The 15,938-nt window shown below is 49.4% G+C and overlaps 3 protein-coding genes across 4 annotated transcripts; all 3 read left to right on the forward strand.

The window, feature by feature from the left end:
- Positions 1-239: 239 nt before the first annotated feature.
- Positions 240-1,451, forward strand: MICPUN_55112 (predicted protein; the record flags this gene model as incomplete). Its single annotated transcript, XM_002507110.1, has 7 exons — positions 240-242; positions 280-660; positions 754-828; positions 904-1,008; positions 1,067-1,147; positions 1,239-1,289; positions 1,380-1,451. 7 exons carry the CDS (start codon positions 240-242, stop codon positions 1,449-1,451), a joined length of 768 nt encoding a protein of 255 aa, XP_002507156.1.
- Positions 1,452-5,070: 3,619 nt separating this feature from the next.
- ACR2 (predicted protein) lies at positions 5,071-8,977 on the forward strand (the record flags this gene model as incomplete). The annotated part of the gene is made up of 3 exons (XM_002507111.1): positions 5,071-5,633; positions 5,870-6,713; positions 6,806-8,977. The coding sequence occupies 3 exons, from the start codon at positions 5,071-5,073 to the stop codon at positions 8,975-8,977; spliced, it is 3,579 nt and encodes a 1,192-aa protein (XP_002507157.1).
- Positions 8,978-11,780: 2,803 nt separating this feature from the next.
- Positions 11,781-13,996, forward strand: MICPUN_107518 (predicted protein). Of its 2 annotated transcripts, XM_002507113.1 has the most exons (2): positions 11,859-12,175; positions 12,340-12,762. In XM_002507113.1, the coding sequence occupies exons 1-2, from the start codon at positions 11,909-11,911 to the stop codon at positions 12,757-12,759; spliced, it is 687 nt and encodes a 228-aa protein (XP_002507159.1). In that variant the 5' UTR covers positions 11,859-11,908; the 3' UTR covers positions 12,760-12,762. The 2 variants fall into 2 exon arrangements, with proteins under 2 accessions (XP_002507158.1, XP_002507159.1); XM_002507112.1 differs by having other exon boundaries at positions 11,781-13,996.
- The last annotated feature ends 1,942 nt before the right edge of the window (positions 13,997-15,938 follow it).

The raw sequence follows: 15,938 nt of genomic DNA on the forward strand, positions 1-15,938 counted from the left end.
ATGGCGCCTAGTCAGGCCCAGTCAGGACGGCGAGCGCGGTGAGCGGCTCACTAATACGCTGTTCGGCGCCAAAAACCGTGCTGACTGGACCGGTACCAATCGAGAATGTTGGTTCGGCGCTAAGTGTTACATAATGTCTCAAGCACCATCCACGCAAGAGCCGCGAAAGCTAGATGGGAAACGCAAGGCGCTCACGCCACAAACCCAAGCTTGCACCTAAGCCCCTTCTCCGAGATGTAATGGTAAGTGCTTCTCAGTTGTTTACCCCCTTGTTCGAAGGGAAACGTCACTTGCATCCCGATTTTGTGTCGTCCCTTTGTCAAGAAATCGTTGAAGAGGGCCAGGAAGGTCACGACCGCATTTCACAACATCCACCGCCAGCTGGAGAACATATCCGCGCATGGGAGCAAGGTGCACAAACATCTTAGCTTTGTCAAGCAAACCGACGGAGTTCACCTTCGCCGCGAGCTCGACGGTTTAGGTGGAAGGCAGGCCTACCAGGAGGCCTCGGTGCTGACCACCACTCGGCACCGCACGTGCAAGTGGGTTTTCGCTATGATCACAAGGCTCGGGCTAAGGCCGGGCAAGCAATCCCCCCCCCTCAGGCTTCTTGAGGTCGGAGCTGTTAATACTCAGCTCATGTCTGTCCCTTGGCTCGCGGTCAGGGCAATTGATATCCAGGAAAGTCGTCTGGGTCGATGGTCCTTCCCGCCTTCCAAACACTGTTCACTCTTTTCGATGTTGTAGGCTCAGCACCCAAAAATAGATCAGGTAGACTTCTTCGATCTTGAACCAGCCTCGACCTACGATGTCGTGGTCCTATCCATGGTACACCTGCTGATGACCGAACGTACATTTTCCTTCGCCAAGAAACTTGATTTCCTACGGTCATGCTCTCCATAGGTCCTGAACTGCGTTCCCTCGCCGTTTAAGCGCGGACGCATGCTTGCGCTGGCTAAGCGGCATCTAAAACTTGGTGGTCATTTCTTCTTGATGGCGAGGCCGCAAGTGTTTTAATCATTCATCCCATTTGATGTTGTCACCTTGATTTTCATCGTCTTTCCAGATTCCTAGACGATGCCTGGAGAACTCGCCGTTCTGCACATCAAACTTCCTTGAACAACTGTTGTTTGCGTTGGGACTAAAGGTATGGAAACTTCCATCTCAGTGTAAAGCAACCCTCAATTTGTTTGAGTATCTTTCGAACGCGACTGCGTGCTGATACTTTTATCGATCAGGTTTTAAAGTTAAAGCGCTCTCCAAAAGTTGTGTTTGTGTGTGCTAAGCGAGTTCTTCCAACACCTGCAACGAGACGAGAACATTCTCAGAACGAGGGGGCATCATACTGCTTTACAACACCACCCCGTGCGCTCGCAGAGGTCGCAGGCCTTCACAGCTCACAGTTGTCAGACGACTTTGCTGTATGTTGCGAAGAGGAAGACTTTGCTTAAAATCGTAAACCGCTCAACATGTCATGCCCTTCCACACTCTCCAGTGTGTGAGCTTCTTGTCTACTGGTTTTGTGGATGCAAGAGCTTGAGGTTTGTTTTCAACTCAGCTGATGATGTCGTTCGTGAAAGTGTATTGTGGATGGGCAAATTCATTATTTGACGCCTTCAAGGTGTCAGGCAGGAACATCTAAAAAACGGTGTTTGACTGGTGCCGAAAATGACAAGAGTTCACGAAAAATGAAGTGATAACAAGTGGGACGATCAAACAAGCCCTCAAATAAATCAAAAGTCGAGCCTACAGTGCACACATGAAAGCTCGTTACCAGCGTGCTCTCCTGCAATGCATTTTTTATTCACAGTTTAACGATACTTTCATCCGCGACAGCTCTCAAACAAGGGACCGATGACTTTATCTTTCCAGCTTTCTGATCGAGCATCACCTGTGTATGACTCACCAAACACGAGCTGATCAGCTTTGCATCTTTGAAAGGCAGTCCGTGCAGCTAGCGCGATATTACCATTCGTTCAATAATATAAAATCGGCATCGGTGAGGTGTAGGATTTTGTCACCGGGTGTGTGCCGAAGCCCTATCTCTGTTATGATATCAGCGCCGCGCGTACGAAGACTCGCGTCAAGTGGAACATATGGCAGGCGGAAAACAGGTTCAGCACAATCGAGCATGGCCAGCATCGTGTTCAATCCGATAGGATTTGGTTCCGCGAAAAGCCATTTCATTAGGGGGAGCAACTTGTCCCGTAATTCAGGATTTGGGCCGCTGGTGATAAGCTCAGCCATCAAGCCAGGGACAATATTACTCGTAACCGATATAACGCCTACAGCACCAGCCTCGTATCGTGCGTCATGCGCCTCGTCATCATTACCGGTCCAGCAAACGATGCCTTCATCGGAGTAACCCTTGATTCGCTCGTTACCTTCGCACTCCTTCACGCCCGCAAAATTTTCATGTTCAGCTAATTCTAGCATGATGTCTGGTGTGATGTCCTGTGACGTACGAGCAGGTACGTTGTAAACAATCGTGGGGCCAAAATCAAAGACAGCATTAAAGTGCGCGAGAACTCCTGTCTTTGAGGTTTTCCCATAGTAAGGATTGATGTGTAGAGCCGCATCCATACCTGAGCCGTAATGGTCGAAAAAAGATGCGGAGTGATGAGATGAGAGGTTCAAAGGTGGGTTGGGGTTTGAGGAAGAACAACCTAAAATTTTCCCCACCAACAGCAAAACCCTGCGATGTTGCGTGGACGGCCTCTTTCGTCGAGTTGGACCCAGTATTGCCGATGACCTGGAGCTGATCACCATAAAGCTTTGCGGTGTGGGCGATTAACATGATGTGCTCGTCCCAGGACATTAACTGCCCTTCACCAGTAGTGCCTCCCACGATCAAACCCCCGACTCCAGCCGAGATCTGCTTTTCAACGAGGGAATCGTAAGCAGAAAGGTCCACCTTCCCGTTGGCCAGGTATGGAGTCTTAATCGCGGTGATGAGTCGCGTGGCTCTAATTTCATCGACACTTGCAGTCTTTGACTTCATCGTGCTATTAGTCCATTCCTTGGTGGATTCGCACTGCGAGAGCCAGACGATGTATCTTTCAGGCGGAAACACGAGGTGGTAGAAGAAACGGTGGCAAATTTAAACAGCCGCGTACCTGTGAACGTAATCGCTCCTCGTGTCTAGGTATCATCCGTCGAGGCCGACATGTAGTGCTTAGGGCAGCGGGCTGACTGATGATCATCGTCGTCGCGAAAAACCCTATCTAGGAGGAGTGAGCGTTCTTTTGTGTGCTGATAGGCTTCCGACACCAACTCAAACTGGACTCGAATAATGCACCTTTATTTGATATTCTTGATTGCGTGCGTGCTTGCTTATTAGTTGCGCAATATCATACCTTCGTATATACATACATACGAAGGTATCTATCTTCGTATTCTAGATTTCAACCAGGTTGAACACACCCTAAGCGATACCTTATTATAATAAAAGTTATCGCTTAGCTGCTTAGGGTTAACGATCGATCGAAGATAAGTCTGAGTTTAACGTTAGTTGGAACGTGAATTTGATGACAATGTTACCATACGACGATTAAATCAATGGTATCTTTAATAAGCTCCAAATAAAGTTAAAGGTGATAAAACTTATCATTTCATAAAATAAAGTTATCTTCGTTAGTTATTAAGGGTGTTCAACCTGGTTGAAATCCAGAATACCTTCGTATATAAATAAATACCTTCGTAAACTATTGTGATATTATGAATAGACTATTAAATACGAATGACAGTCGAATGACAGTCGAATGACGGTATGGATAATAAATACGAAGGTATCTATACGACTCCAACTTCCAAAATGTAACAATCACCTGGTATCGTTTATCAATGTTGATGGTCTATCCGTCTCATACATTGTCCACATTTTTGACACCATTAAATCAAGAACGATGGTCTATCGGTCTATGGATTGTAAACATTTTTGACATCATTAAATAAAAAACGATGGTCTATCGTTCTATGGAGTGTCCACATTTTTGACATCATTAAATCAATAACGATGGTCTATCGCTACATAGTTGATGACATTTTCTTATTTTTAGCTCGAGAACCTTGAGTCAGCTGCTCTTATAGTTGGTTCTTCCGAGGTACCTTCGTACCTTCGTACGAAGTTTAGAGGGATATCTATCGATCATCTCGTAGACGAACTATCAATCTAGCTAGTCTACACACGTATATCAGACCTAGGGAGACGTGATTCGACCCAGCCATACCGGTAATACGAACTCGACCTCAGACTCCGTGCGCGTACAACGAAATCGCCAACTCCCGGCTATGCCGACCACCCAGAGGACGAACGAAATTTCCCTCTCTCTCTCCCACCTCACTCGCACTCACCAACCACTCGTCCTTTGGAGATTTATTATTAATACCTTCGTACGTGAGCACTGTAGTAGCTATATATCTCGAGCTAGCTATCTTGCTAGAGCTGGAGCCTATCACTGAGAACGATCCGTTTAAACGTTTTCAAGCGGATCTCGTTTCATCGCGGATAAGTTGACAAAACCCTGTCCAGCCGGCTGTTGCCAGAGGGATTTCAGGGTGAACTAATAATATTCGATGGAAGCAAGGACAGGTTGGACATTTGAAAAATAAGTGAAATAAATATACTAGTCTATAGTTTGTATGGGCTTTTTGTACCGATGGAGCATCCGTACAAATTCTCAACCATGTGGTTCAGTGGATTCCTTCGAATTTTACGTTCCTGCGAAGGTATCCATATATACCTTCGTAATAAATAAGATGGAGTTTACCATATATCATGCCTGCAGTAAAATTCTTCTCAAATCACTCGGGAACACTGACCTCTGGATTTTGTCGTGGCGGAGGCCTCTCGAGGGCGAGAATATATACACTGCGCAAGGATAGCCACTCCGCGCAACCTGCAAAGATTCGTGTTGCGGGCGAAACTTTTGCAAACGGGCCCATTTTAATAACTTTTGTCCCAAGTTTTGAAAACGAGTTGTTGTCGTTGCCGCCGCCGCCGCCCCCTAACCTCGACAGAACGCAAGAACTAGCTCGTTGATTTGAACCAAGCCGGGCGGCGCGGTGCGTATGAGTCGATATTCGATGAAATGCGATGGTTTTGATCAGGGGACTGGATATTTACCGGAAGCTCTTCGCGGCGTTGCTCGAAATCATCTAGCATCTTTCGACTACTTTTTGGATCACGGCCTTTCTGATGTGGTTAGGTGCCTCGACAACATTAGCATCCAGCCTTCAGGCGCTCAGAATACATCGTCATCGCCTCGCTTCAAGATGTGGTTTGAAAACATCAGTATAGGGAGGCCAATAAGGGAGGACACTACAGCGGTGCGTGCCCGTGACCCTCGCGTTTTCCCACGCGAATGTCGTGAGTCGTCAAATACCTACAAGGCGCCTATGTTGGCAACAGTTGCCTGGACTTTCGGGGATGTCGGCGCCATCTTTCGCCGAGAATTTCGCATATGCATGTTTCCCGTCATGGTTGCATCGAAGGTCTGTAATCTATTTGGATTCTCCCAAGATGAACTTATCTGTAGGGGCGAAGAGGGTCATGAGATGGGTGGGTACTTCATCTTAAATGGAAACGAGCGAATAATCCGGCTGCTTGTCCAGCAACGAAGGCACTACATAATGTGAGTCTATTTCAATCCCCGACATTTTCGGAACCCTAATGAGTCGAGCGCGAATCCCGTTTAGACGTTTGAAAATGAATTCCCCAACGTTTTTGCATTTCATTGCACTTATTCTGGAATCAACGGTTTTGACCCTTTCGAATGGGTGCGAAAACTTATAGTATGCGATCGCGATCTTGGCCCTATCTGCACAGAAGGTCGTAAAACATGTCTCTTTCTGTTTGACTCTTTATGCCGGGAATGAAGCGAAAGGCATATTCATCTCGAGGGCCCATTTACACTCACTATGCAACTGCTATCCGCTGTTCAGCCAACGATGAGCATACAAGCACAGTTCGCATTCATTACACATCTGATGGATCTGCTAGGCTTGTCTTTGTTCATCGTCGAAAAGAATACTTTGTCCCCGCTGGAATCATACTACGCGCACTTGCAGAGTTTTCAGATAGTGTCGTGCAGGCGATTGTAGCCCGTGGTCTCACCGGTTTGGGAGCTCAAGTTTTCGCTATTGAGCGCATCAGAATCATTCTCGGTGAAGCTGCCACTTTTGGTATTCACAACAAAGTTCAAGCTCTGGCTTATCTTGGTGAACATTTTCGCGCACAGCTTGATGCGAACCCGTGGGAAACAAACTTTGATGTGGGCAAACGCCTGATTTGTGAACACATTTTCATACACTTGCAAAGTGATGAGGATAAATTCAACCTTGTGCTACTTATGATGCAAAAGCTATACGCTCTTGTTGCCGGACAATGCTCAGCGGATAATCCTGATTCACTAATGCATCATGAAATTTTGCTGCCGGGAATTTTGATGCAGATTTTTGTTCGCGAGAAGCTGCAGGATGCGCTGCACAAGGCAAAAATTGCTTTGAATAGAGAATTTGAGGAGAACCCGAACCATGCTTCAGCGGATGATGGAGAGTGGCTCTCGCAAGTTGCAATTGAGGCGATCACGAAAACAAATATTGGAAGACTTGCTGAGTATTTTCTCGCAACGGGCAACCTTTCTAGTAGGACAGGACTTGGACTTACACAGACAAGTGGCTTCACAATAGTTGCTGATAAACTAAACTACATGGTTGGGAAAACATCTTCATGTGGAAATAATGTATTATCCATAAATAGGTGTAAATCTCATTCTGCTAGCTTTTCTGCTGACCCTACTTCTTGCGTTACATTTCACACTTTCGATCAGTTCACCGTGGTGCTTATTTCGCAGAGCTTCGAACAACGACTGTTCGGAAATTACTGCCAGAGTCATGGGGCTTTCTATGCCCTGTGCATACTCCTGATGGTAGCCCATGTGGACTATTAAATCACTTGGCTGCTTCATGCTACATACACGTTGCTTGTGAAAGTACTGGGGAGGCAAGAGACCGAGCCAGGAGCCAGGTTTTAAAAGTGTTGTCATCAGCCGGCGCACTAATCTTGCATGGTAGCACAAGTCTTGGATCTGCTCCTCCGGCACACCTTACAGTAATGCTTGATGGACTGATCCTCGGCTTTGTAGCCGATTCAGATGCGAAAGTCGTCGTCTCAGCTCTCAGAGCTGCAAAGGTTTCTGGGTCAAATGGGGTATCTTCACATCTTGAGATTGCGCACATACCATTGTCTTCTTGTGGCTATGGTGGAGCATTTCCTGGGCTATATTTATTTTCAACATCTTCACGCATGATGCGTCCGGTCATACAGCAACAAAACAGAATCACTGAAAACATTGGGTCATTGGAACAGGCATTCATGTCAATTAGATGTCCAGATGGTAGACAAAAACCAACCTGCATTGCAGAACACGCACATGAAGAAAATGGACCTGGGACAATCCTATCCGTAGTTGCGAGTCTTACTCCATGGTCGGATTTCAATCAGTCACCGCGAAACATGTATCAATGTCAAATGGCCAAACAAACTATGGGCATGCCACTACATTCCTTTTGCTACAGGCCCGATACAAAAATATATCGTCTACATACACCTCAGCGTCCAGTTGCCATGACAGGGCAATACGACAAATATCAGATGGACAATTATCCTTTGGGGACAAACGCAGTCGTTGCTGTCATTGCGCATACCGGATATGACATGGAAGACGCCATGATTGTGAATAAAGGAGCCATGGAAAGGGGCCTTGGTCATGCAACATTATACAAAACGGAGACGGTGACGTTGGTTGCTGGATCAGACGAAAATTTTGGTCAATGCAATGTGATACAGCAGAAATTGGGATCACCTATTGCATTTACGGAAAAGCATCCATTCGACCCTGACATTGACACCGACGGTGCACCTCGTCCAGGATCCATAAAACAGGCCGGCTCGACATTGTGCAGTGTTGTTGATCGCAGTACAGGGCGAGTTAGACTTCACAAAATCAAAGGCAGTGATCATGTGATCATCGACCGTGTTTCCATTAGCAGTGGAAAAGCTAGCAAAGGGCAGACAGAAACAAAGATGTCAGTAACCGTCCGATGTGATCGTAACCCAATCATTGGAGATAAATTCAGTTCGAGGCATGGACAGAAAGGTGTTCTGTCATTTCTTTGCCCGGAAGAAGATCTGCCGTACATTGAAAAGTCTGGATCTCGTCCTGATATACTCATTAACCCCCACGCATTTCCTTCTCGCATGACGATTGGGATGCTTCTGGAAAGTATGGCATCAAAAGCGGGGGCGCTCGATGGTCGCTTCATTGACGCAAGCCCATTCCAAGCAGCCAATGATGAAACACATATCATATCACCCACTCGCGAATACGGTGAAATGCTCCGCAAACACGGGTATAACTATAGCGGAAGTGAAACAATGGTCAATGGTCTTACAGGAGAGCGATTTGATGTTGATATCTTTGTTGGTCTAGTATATTATCAGAGGCTCAGGCACATGGTGAGTGATAAATTTCAGGTCCGTTCTTTAGGCCCAAACAACCCCTTGACTCAACAGCCAATTAAAGGCCGAAAAGCTGGGGGCGGCATTCGGTTTGGAGAGATGGAACGCGATGCACTAATTGCCCATGGATCGTCATATCTGATACACGACCGATTGCACGCCTGCTCCGACCGTCATGTTACCTCATTGTGCACTTACTGTGGTAGCTTACTCGCCCCGGGTGCAAACATCCAAATGGCCGCAACTCATCAAGTACACGCCAGTGGCGCTGGAAATGGGCAGGGTCGTTTACATTCATTCGACGATATATTTCCTCGAAAGGTGTCGTGCAGAGTCTGCAACACTGGGACCGGAGTTCACAATGTTGCTCTGCCATTTGTTTTCAAATATCTTGCTGCAGAACTTGCTGCCATGAACATACGAATAGGATTGGAGGTCGGTGACGATAGAGTTTGAGACCATGCAAAAGTTGACGCGATCAATTACTTACATTTGCGTTTGCCACCACCTACATCTTTTCCAGACTAGATTAGATTCCAGGCTTTACCTGTCAAGTATCAATGAATAATGGTAGAATGTGTTTACAGTGCTCGGATTTTGTGTTCGTAGCAACAACATATGTGAAACAAACGGATAATGCATGATCACATAAGAGATGATTTCAATTTTTTTAATCATGCATGCTAACTATCCACCCTGCCACCAACTAATCAAATGTAAATGCATACAGAACGCGTGATTATTTTCGATTGTCATCGCTCCAAAAGCATCACTGCTTCACAATGAGTTGTGTGAGGAAAAAGATCTACTGCAATCGCCCTTGTGGGTTTGAATGGCGCGCCGCCACTACTTCCATCTGGCCCCTGAGGGGTACATAGCTCAATGCAGTTGGATGCCATCGATACGGGATTACAGGAGATGTATACAATTCGGTGAAGACCTGCCTGTTTACGGAGTGCGAGAAGAACAGCCTTATGCAATCCTGCACGCGGTGGATCTACAACGGCAACGATGTTGTCATACTCATAATCTGCAGAGCAACCATCGCTTAACTCGACCGAAATCCGTCCTCTCCGCCCATCCTCGTAGATTGACAGTTCATCATCACTACCACTTATCTCCGCACTGGGAACTTGAGATCCCATGATGAATGCATTTTCACCCCTACGGGTCATTCTTTTTGGCACGACGAGTGGCGAGTAATGCTTAAACAATGATGGAAGTGCATCCTCTGCCCTGGCGACGATCCAGTCACAGTTATCGATGCCATTCAAAGATGCATTTACTTTGGCATCCTCGATAGCGCTCGCGACAACATCAATGCCCACCACCTTTTTCACTTTCCTCGCGAGGCTGAGTCCGATTGTGCCGGTTCCGCAGCAGACATCAAGTAGTAGCGAACGGCCATTGGGACTAGCCCATTCACCGACAAGCTGGTACATTATGTCTGCCCCACACGTGTTTACTTGGAAGAATGCAGACGCAGATAATGAGAAAGTCAATCCACACAAATTCTCGTGAATGACATTTTCCTGACCGCTGACTCCTCTTCCCGTCTCCAGGTCAAGAAGAGGAGAATCAGGATGCGCAGCATTTGAGACACCTTCATGTATTTGCATCAACATTTGAGTTAAAGGAAATGGATCTGGGGACGTTTGATCAGCGGCTTTGCGGAGAGCAGAAGCAGCACGAACACACGCGTCTCGAACAGTCGAAGAATCGTATCCTGACATGCTCACCTGCACTATCACCATCACCTCTGAGCCTTTTTGAACTTGAGGGTACTGTAAACTTCCATGATCTCTGCGAGATGCAACTGGCAGATCGTCCCTGCTTGACATGTTATCATGTTTTGCACTCTCTTCTGCAGGTGGAATGTGTCTTACCCACCCTGCCCATTCACCTGATTTTGGGGAAAACCTCCCTTCACGTACAGTCAGCAGCCTCCAAAAGCCCGCTCCTTTCCGTTTGTCCCACACAGGAAGATAACATGACCCTGATGCAACGCTGTTCCGGGCTTCTGATCGAAGAAACAGCTGAAATGCGGTTGCAATACATTTTGCAATAGGACTGATGTGTCGGCAGTTACTAGGGGAGGATACCGCAGTCACGCCATCCCTAAAGAGCCCGACATTAAAACCTACTGAAGGTTCGCCATTGGTATCAAGACCCACCGTGAACTCCGATTTGTTGCGATATCCATCTATCACTGGCGATCGAACGATACCCATCAGTTGCACAGGGTGCTGACTCTCCCCTTTTCGAGTCGATGTCCATTTAGGCAAATCGGCACAGCCACCCTCAGCCCTTCCTCGCCTGCAGTTCTTTTTTACGCCTCGGACCAGAGTGTTCAAGGCGTCTTGGACTTTTTCAGCTTTCATTGATAGTTGTTCTTCGTATGGTAACGACCACAGTGGACAAACAGCGTCACGAACATCTCGTGGTGTGGAGTTTTCAATACTGTTTCCTGGTGACAAATTTGCAGTTTCACTGTGCCTTGAACAGTTCGCCAAATGGAGTTTCACGATGTTGTGTTTTGATGTTTTTTCGTGTGTTCGTTTTTTAGGGTTCTTTTGAGGAATATTTGTTCGCCCTTCCAACTGAGAAGACATGTTGTCACTGTCCACTTCAAACTCGAAGAAGTGGGGTTCCTTCTCCCTGCCGTGAAAGCAAAGGTGCAGCCCTTCAGTAATGAGCGTAGCACGTATCGCTGAAAAACATACGTGAGGAGCACCATCGATAACGGTAGTGTCCGCGTTAACGACGTGTCGACGAAGGGTTGCGACGATTAAAATTTGGTGTTGACGTACTTGAGCGTATCCGTGTGCACTGCAGTTCCCGCGGATAAATGTGGAGTACTTCGCGTGCAGCGCTTTGCGTTGTCATCGCGGCCATGCGCGCTTTTCCTGTTTCTTTCTAGACTACTCATACCCTCTTCTTATCGAGACACCTGGTGTACTTCTTGACTGTAAACGTGGGTCCAGCAGCGTCGGGGCGGTCCCAACACCTCTGCCTGCAGTTACGGGTTAACACTTACGAGTAAATAAAATAAGTTTTAATAAAAGTTTTCCCGACCCGTCGAAACGACGAGGGAAAAAGAAAAAGACTGTAATTCTAACAAGTTGGGCCGGTCCGCGCTTCGCCGCTCAGTGTGATTTTCGATGTTCGATGGGAACTCTGGAAAATTTTCCCCTCGGGGGTGTCCACAGCTGCCTGAAATCCAGAATACCTTCGTACAAGTACCTAGTGGTTCGTACGTAGTGCGTACGGGACTCATATTATTATTATTTTTTAAACCAGTAGACATAATCTTTTCCTTCGAAGGTTCTTGCAGCAGCGGGCGCACGGCACGCGCTCTGTCCATGCCTGACGCGCCCTCTCGAAGCCATGACCGCCGTGCCGACTTTACCCCCCGCAGACTTCACCGCACGCGACGCCTTCAGCGGCGGCGCGGATATCCTTCGCGCGAGCGCCCTGAAAGGTCCTTACGTCCACTTCAGTCGCGTGGGCCCACCGGACGCCGCGCTGGACGTCGACGCGTACGCGCCGGGAACGTCCTCGTCGGGGTTCGAGCTGAGGCAGGGGCGCGTCATGGAGCTTGCCCCACTCGTCGAGATGCGAACGCCGGACGCTCACGTATGCCCAGACGCCAAGGTCTGAGAGCTCTGGTTCCCAAACAGCCCCAGATCCCAAAAATCAAATAATGACCCCCGGCCCCTCCGCAATCGATGCGACACAACGCTCCTGTTTACACGCGCCCCAAACGCACGATCCGACCCATATAAACCCCGAAACCCCCGTTCCAATCATAAGAACAGGTGACACTGCTGCAGCGAGCTACGGAGCTGGTGGCCACACCTCGCGAGAGGCTGAAACTGGCATTTGGATTCAGGCCGACGCCATACGCTCTAACTGATGGGGACAAGGGCGCGATCCCCGCGGCGTTGGTGAATCATCGGCACTTTGATGTGGCACGCGCGGCTGCGAACGCTGCGGCTTCGGGGGATGACGCGGTGGTTGCAGTTGCAGTCGCGGTGAAAGCGATGGGCAGCGTCAGCAAGGGGGAGAAACAGAGACACGAGAAGAAGGAGAAGAAGGAGAAGAAGGAGAAGAAGGAGAAGAAGGAGAAGAAGGAGAAGAAGGACAATAAACGGCGGAGGAAGGACGTCGGACCAGACGCATCAGGATTAAGCGGTCCCACGGAAATATCTGGTGACACCAGGATAACGTCTCAGTAGTGATAAAACACTTTTGCGCATATTTCGGTCGGCTTCCCGCATTCCTGGAGGGTTTCGTTGAACGAGCGATGAAGAAGGTCGTGCATGTCATACACCAAAGTTTCGCAAGATCTCTACGGGCTGTCGGCACCATGCGTAAGCGTGCCTTTCTCTCCGCAGGGTTGTGCTTCGGTCGGCAAAACACGCAGGGGAAAGTACTTTCAGGTGGTGCCTGTATCTTAACTCGTCGAATGCAAATTAAGAAAAACACCGACGTCATTCCTTGATATAGTTACCTTCGAAGGTACGAAGGTACCTTGGCAGTCCTGACAACGACGGAAATACCGTCGTTGGAGCTGCAAGCTTAGAGTTTGTCTAATTTTCGTACGGCATAACTCTTGAATTTATGATGATATCATAGTCCATTATTCCATCTGGGTGAATATCTCGGCGGAAATCTTTCCTGGTTCTGTTAGTCCCACGCGATTGTTGACACTATCGCACATGGGCAGGGACCTTTCGGATATTAGCGTGTACCAGGACAGCCTCCGCGGGCGACTTCCGTCGCCCGCTCGGGACGTTCGGCGTTCCCTTCGCCTCCCCCACCCCGGCCTTGGTTTTTTGCGTAGTGTAACCCACGCGGTGTGTCCTGCCCTGTGGGCTAGATCACGCCGTCCCACGGTGGGAAAACCGTGCCGGCCTGCACCTCCGGTGCCATCCTGCACCTCCGGCGTCCTACCCCCTCCCTACCTCCTCCATGAGGAGGGTGAAGGGGGGGACGCCTGTAGCGTGTTTGATAAGAGAAGAGAGGAGAAACCCGCAGTCGCGTCCACCGCCCCGACCTGCGGGGAAAACCCGTACTACTATAGTAATCCACCGCCACTTCTGGCCTTCCTCCAAATAATTTGCTCAGCATTTTTGCCGCCAGCCGGTGTGCTGGCGGCGCGTGTCCCGCTCCTTCTATCGCGTCGCCCCAGAATCCGCCAGAGCCAAATCTTGCCGAAGGATCCCCTCAAGGGGATGCGCGCCTTGGCGCGCTCCTCCGCGCCATCGCGCAAAGTGGATTTGAGCCTCCCCCGGCGAGGGGCGCGTCCTGAGAATGATCAGCACGTGATTCGTCGCCTGTGCCGCGGCTCGCGCGGGGCACGGTTCCACCGACACCGTCTCGACCGTTGAGATCGACCGTCAGAATCGTGGGACGGCCGTCGGGACGCGGACGCGCATGTCGCCGCGCCCTCTCGCGCCGCCGGCCTCCTCGGCTATAGGCCTCAGCGGGAGAGGCGGCTCCAAAACTTCAGCCCCAACCCCGTCTCACGCGGCTTCGCATGTTTCGCACGTCCATCCGCCCTCCGGGGCGCCCTCTGGCATGCACTGCCTGCACGCGCCCGAGCCACATGTCGCGAAGTTCTCGCACGTCGCATCGTCACGTTCGCACTCGTCTCCGCACACGTGGCATTGCGCCGCGTGCCCGCCGCGCGGCGTCAGTGACCACCTGTGGTGGCGCTGCGCCCACGCGTCGCCGCCTGTCGGGGTTCTCCTCCATCCCGCCCCCCTCCCCGCGATGTCCGCGCGCGCACGTCCGTGCACCCCTCCGCTCCCTCTGTCGGCGACCGCCATCCAGTAACGATCCACCTTGAGTATATTAAGTGTTATTATCATATCACAAGAAATCGAATTTCGACCGTCGACTTTCGGAAAGGATCGGAAGTGCCGATTTCCGAAATTCGACGGCCTGATCGGAAAATCGTTACCGAAAGTTGTATGGGCATTTCGACCTTCAGGAAAGCAGACCGGCATTCTTGATTAATTAGACAAACTCTAAGCTTGCAGCTCCAACGACGGTATTTCCGTCGTGGTCAGGACTGCTTGGTACGTCGCACGAGTACTCGCGTAGTAGCACAGCGCAACGAACAGGCTTTGTGATTGACACTCCAGAGCATCCGACCGATGACAACGCGGAGACGTGACGGCGGAACCACACAAGTAGACGACCCCAACAGAACGGACGAGGAAGAGCCGAGGACTATGACGGTCTCAGGTGTGGGGATAAAAGCGAGACGGGCAGTGCCCGAGGCCGAGGTTCCGGCCCACTTGCTGAGGAGAGCGGCGTGTATATTTCTTGTGGGAATGGCGGCAACGTTCGTAATCCTTCTGTACTGAACGCCGCCCAAATTAATGGTGCACGGTCCGTAGCCACACGAATCGTACGGTTCGTAGCTACGCCAAAGAACTGTCCATCGAAACGCCTTCAAGTAAGAGTGCTCTTGCCCAAGACTTTAGCCAATTATCTGCCGATCCGATCGTCGAGTCTAAGGGATGCGAATACAGACCAGGATCCGCTTATTAGCGCCGAGAAGTCGTCCCTCACAACTTGGGGCAAGATGTCCGAGAAACATGACGTTTTGTTCCACAACGTGAACTTCGCTCACTATCAGAGGACAACCTTCTCTCACACAAGAGGACGGGTGTCTTTCAAGATCCGCTTTCAACACGTGGAGGGCAGAGTTGTACATTAGGATCATGCTCGAAACCTGCGGTGTTTGATACAAGCACTTTGTAAGGCATTTAGAATGTCATTAGAAACCATTCAGGTGTAATCAATCAATTGCGTGGTATCACCAGATCAGTGGTATCACGGGACACTTAAATTTCCATCCGCTTCTCGGGGCTTGCCGACGAAGATGATGTCCAAATCAGGTGAGGCCCATGTCCCGCTTCAACTGCTCGAGCATCTCGTCCACTGTTTCTCCTTGTTGACTTGGTTCCATCTTGCCGCACGTGGAACTTTCAACATTATGGTTTTCATGGGGACGCTTATTTGCACTGGTGTTCGCTGAGTACTTAGGCTCGCGCTTGACGTCTTCCCAGAAACGGTCAAAGTGCCCTGCTTTTTTGCCTGGAACTGTGTCTTGTACTGCGTCCTCAAGAAACTCCACGAATTCTTCCCCAATACCGCTGAGCTCTTCCCAAAGGGTCCTGTGTTTCACCCGGGACCGCGTTCGCTCGAACGCGTCGATTTCTTCTTGCACATCATACAAGAACTCGTCAAAGCCATGAAGCCTCTCCTTTCCACCCTCCAAGGTACCTTCGAAGGTACTTTTTGGTGGTGAACCTGAAGGTGACGAGGACGATGCTCCAGAGTCATTTGATACTGCGACTCTTTTCGACCGTGACGAATCAAGCTTACTCCTTCGATCTGG

Source organism: Micromonas commoda, chromosome 1, assembly GCF_000090985.2.
Source record: "Micromonas commoda chromosome 1, complete sequence".
Taxonomy (NCBI): Eukaryota; Viridiplantae; Chlorophyta; class Mamiellophyceae; order Mamiellales; family Mamiellaceae; genus Micromonas; species Micromonas commoda.